The sequence below is a fragment of the Pelmatolapia mariae genome, unplaced genomic scaffold (genome assembly GCF_036321145.2).
Source record: "Pelmatolapia mariae isolate MD_Pm_ZW unplaced genomic scaffold, Pm_UMD_F_2 NODE_ptg000329l+_length_72278_cov_1, whole genome shotgun sequence".
NCBI classification, from domain to species: domain Eukaryota; kingdom Metazoa; phylum Chordata; class Actinopteri; order Cichliformes; family Cichlidae; genus Pelmatolapia; species Pelmatolapia mariae.
In genome coordinates this window covers 1-4,605 of record NW_027052018.1, presented here as the reverse complement: position 1 = coordinate 4,605, position 4,605 = coordinate 1, and the positions used below count along the sequence as shown (strand labels likewise).

Genomic DNA, 4,605 nt, shown 5'->3' with positions numbered 1-4,605 from the left:
GTATAATGTGGGATACTAGTTTGTGGAACAATTCTTTTACACTTCTTTCACTTTGACTTGATCCCATAGTCCAAAAACATGTATTTTAGGTTAACTGGTGATTAAATCAAGCATAGGTGTGGATGTGAGAGTGTATGGTTTGCTCTTTCTCTCTCTCTCTGGGCGAGACCTGTTAGGGTGTACCTTATCTCTTGTCCCAAATCAGGTGGAATAGGTTGCAAGCAAAATTTGTGGGTAGATGAATAATTGTATCTGGATTGCTCTGGGAACTCAAGGTTAATTGCATAGTTGTGTAAACATGAGCATAATTTAAACTACTTTCAAAATGGCATTAACGAGAATATGATTAAGTACAAATAACTCCAGAAAATATGTGATAACAGCTGTGACACAAACATAGATGATTTGTATGTGTCTTTAATCCCTACGTCACTTTAGGTCTCTAATCAAAATCACAGATTACGCGCTACTAGCTCTTTGTTTCTGTCATTCTCCACTTTCCAAAATAAATTAGTAAAGGCCTCGGTTCTCTCATTTTGCCTGGTTACTGGTGAGGCCCATCCAGCTTTGAATTCCTATTGGTCAGAGAGGAGTCACTGCGCGTGCAGACTCAGAGGCAGTAGTTTCATTTTGTGGCAAAATTAAAACAATAAACGGTTGTATTAATTTTTTTCTTCTTATAATTCGAGTATTGAATTGAAAATGAGGACGTTTATGATACTACTTCTTTACTGGGCAGCGTCTCTGTCTGCAGGTAAGCTTCATAAAAAAGAAACTGTTCTTTAGAGATAGTGTTGCTCTCAGGTGGCTCCGGTGTTGCTGTAAATAGACTCTCGGCTTGTATATATTCAAGATTCAAGGTTTATTTTTATTTCGCAGGGTTGTTTGTGTGTTTTTTTAACAGAAATACACAGGCTTCAACAAAATGTTGCTTCTCACCAGCCTCTACAGTACAATGATCAGTAAAACAAAAACAAATAAAATACAGTATTAACAAATCTAAAATAAGGATAAATAGCAATGAAGCAGCAGCTTGCAGAGACACTGAGCAAACTCAAGTGTAAATAATCACATTGATTCAGCTAGCAGCAGTCCTCTCACAGAGAGGGGTTAAATTTGATCAGATCAAGTGTGTGTTTATGGATTGTAGAGGGAGGGGCCAAAGTCCATTTATCAGTCTCACAGTTTGTGCAAAGAAGCCTTCCAGCATCCTGCTGGTTCTGCAGCTGATGCTCCGTCACCTCTTTCCAGATGCTGGAGGGAGAACAGGCCGTCAGAGGGCTGGTGGGGGTCCCTGATGTTTGTAGCTGTTTGCAGAAAGCCTACAAACAGCTACAAACATCAAAACCTAAATGAGTGTTGGTTTACAAATTATTTTTTGTTGAAATTAAATTTCTAATTGTAGAAGAAGAAAAATTTAAGCTGCTCATAATGTTTTATGGTGTAAGGTATAGGAGTGTAATATAAGCAAAAAAATGAATTCATTGGCAGCCTTTGGTCAGGTTAATGCCATAATAAGGACTGTAAATCATTACTGATGCAAAATGAAAATATAATCAAATCAAAATGACCTACAAACACCAGTTTTTACAAAACGAATTGTAAAAGTTTTTAATATAAGATGATCAGAAAAGATAAAACATTGATTCATAAATCTATTTTTGTATTTGTAGAGCAGACACACTATATTTTTTTAAATTTTGAAAATACTGTGATTTTTAAAGCTGTGTCTCACTACATTAAACATTTCTTACAGTGAAGCACTCTCTGAAGTATTTCTACACTGCATCCTCTCAAGTCCCAAACTTCCCAGAGTTCGTGGTTGTTGGGATGGTTGATGAAGTTCAGATGGTTCAGTTTGACAGCAACACCATGAAAGCTGTGTCCAAACAGGACTGGATGAACAGAAATATAGATGAGCAGTACTGGGAGAGAGAGACTGGGGGCTTTGTAAGTGCCCAGCAGGTGTTCAAAGCCAACATTGAAATTGCAAAGCAGCGCTTCAACCAAACTGGAGGTTTGTTTATATTTTCTTGTTTTTTTTACTGATATTTACTGTTAATGTTTTCGGCATTTATTTTAGTCGTAAACAGATTTGCATACATACACTTTAAAAATACTTCATTCAGATTAAAAAGATTTAAATACAGGATGACTCGTAATGAATGTAAAGGGCAGATGGAGGCAGAGTGCAGGGGATGAGTAAAGAAGATGTGAGGGCAGCTGTAAGAGGATGAAGAGTGGAAAGAGAGTTTGTCCAGATAACATCCCTGTGGAGTTATGAGGATGTTTAGGAGAGAGAGCAGTGGACTTTTTAACCAGACTGTTTAACGTCTGGGGAGTGGGGAAGAAGCAGTATGGCTTCATGCTGAGAAAGCACCACAGATGTGATGCTTTCTTGCAGTGTTGATGGAAAAGTTTAGAGGAGGTCAGAAGGTGTTGCAAAGAAAGCATATGATAAGTTGTCAAAAGGTGAACTGTGGTGCTACATGAGAAAGTCAGGTATGACAGAGAAGTATGTGAGGGTGGTGCAGGACATGTATCTGTACAGTAAGACACAGTTGTGTGTGGTTGGAGTGACAGTTGGGTTCAAGGTGGGGGTGGGATTACATCATGGATCTGCTGTGAACCCCCTCATGTTTGTAATGGGGATGGACAGGTTAACAGATGAGGTCAGACTGAAGTCTCCATGGACTATGATGTTTGCAGACGGTGATGTGATCTGGAGTGAGAGCAGGAAGCAGGTGGAAGGGATGGGGTTATATGCTGGTGAGAAGAGAAATGAAAATCAGTAGAAGCAACACAGAGTACATGTGTGTATATGACAGGGAGAACAGTGTTACAGAGAGGATGCAAGAAGCAGAAATAGTGATGATTATTAATTTAAATACCTGGGTCAACCATCCAAAGTAGCAGGCAGAGCACTGGAGAGGTGCAGGGTGTCAGGGTGTGATCTGTTGCATAAAGACAGAAGCAAGAGTGAAAGGGAAGGTTTACAAGATGGTAGTGAGACCTGCTGCGATGCATGGTGTGGAGATGAAGGCACCGAGTTGGAGGTAACAGAGCTGATGATGATTTTATTGGGAGTGACCAAGTGGCAAGGCTGAGATGGCTTGGATGTTGAATGTGGAGCTGGGAAGAGAAAGACCTTGGAGGAAGTTCATGGATGTAGAGAAGGAGGATCTGCTGTGGCGACCGTTAAAGAGAGTGACCGAAAGAGGAAGAAGAAATGAAGAATTGTGAAGTCAAATGGCGTTTTTCTCGCTTTCATTTAACATTTTGAAAACAGCATTTGTACTGAGCTCACATCTTACATAGCTTGTCTTTCAGGATATTTATTATCATGTTTATTGAAACCAGTTGTAGCAACTCACTGCTGAACAGGCTTCTTTGTCCTGAAACTCTCCTTCTGTGGAAGCTGTGTTGAATCCACACTGTGTTGTCCTGCAGCAGTGGGTTCGGGTCAGGTGTTTTAGTCTCTGGTGACTGGTGTCTCTGTGTTAATGTGAAACAATGCTGGATCTCACTCTGACTCACTATCGCCTTCGTCTCTGTTCCTCTTTCAGGTGTTCACATTGTCCAGCGGATGTACGGCTGTGAATGGGACGATGAGACGAATGAGGTGGACGGATATGAGCAGTTTGGTTATGATGGAGAAGACTTCATAATATTTGACCTGCAGACAGAGACGTGGGTCGCTCCAAAACAACAGGCTGTGGTGACCAAACACAAGTGGGACAGTAACAAAGCTTTTATAACCAGTGTGAAGAACTATTACACTCAGATTTGTCCTGAGTGGCTGAAGAAGTATCTGAACTATGGGAGGAGCTCTTTAATGAGAACAGGTACAATCACATGACCAGACTTTGTGTGATAATTTACCTCATTTTTATTAAGTAATACAACTTTTTTTTATGACCAACACAGTTAGGTTCAGTGTATTTTCTCTCTTCCTCTCTGTCTGCTAATCTCATGTGTTTTTTTTTTTTAACAATAATCAAAATGTATTTATTCGTTAAATTTCAAAACCATCACTTCAGCCTTATACAATGTGTTTCCACCTCCCTTCAAATATTTTTCTTATTTCATTATTCGACTCTGTAATATCCTTCATTTTTTTAAATAGACTACATGGTACTGGTACATTAATATGTGTGTCTAAGGCATTCAAACAGAAACGATAAGTTAGCATGCTTTTGTATAGAAACACTGAACTGTGTTTGTCTTTACTCTACAGTTCCTCCTTCAGTGTCTCTCCTCCAGAAGTCTTCCTCCTCTGCCATCAGCTGCCACGCTACAGGTTTCTATCCTGACAGAGCCGAGATGATGTGGACGAAAGATGGAGAGGAGACTCATGAGGGTGTGGAGATAGGAGAGATCCTCACCAACAATGATGGGACCTTCCAGATGAGTGTTAACCTGGATCTGAGATCTGTTCCAGCTGAAGACTGGAGGAGGTACGACTGTGTGTTTCAGTTCTCTGGTATAAATGAAAACGTCACCACCACACTGGATAAAACAGCCATCAGGACAAATGAAGGTAAGAATATGATCAGAAATGATGAAGATGTGTTGTTTGTGTTGTTTTGTGTTTGATCTGATGGA

General features: G+C 40.0%; 1 protein-coding gene across 1 annotated transcript; it reads left to right on the top strand.

The window, feature by feature from the left end:
* Positions 1-674: 674 nt before the first annotated feature.
* On the top strand, positions 675-4,574 carry LOC134623001 (major histocompatibility complex class I-related gene protein-like; the record flags this gene model as incomplete). Its single annotated transcript, XM_063468251.2, has 4 exons — positions 675-754; positions 1,757-2,017; positions 3,567-3,845; positions 4,238-4,574. Coding segments are annotated over exons 1-4 (929 nt in total), but the record flags the coding sequence as incomplete, so codon positions are not given.
* Positions 4,575-4,605: the final 31 nt, after the last annotated feature.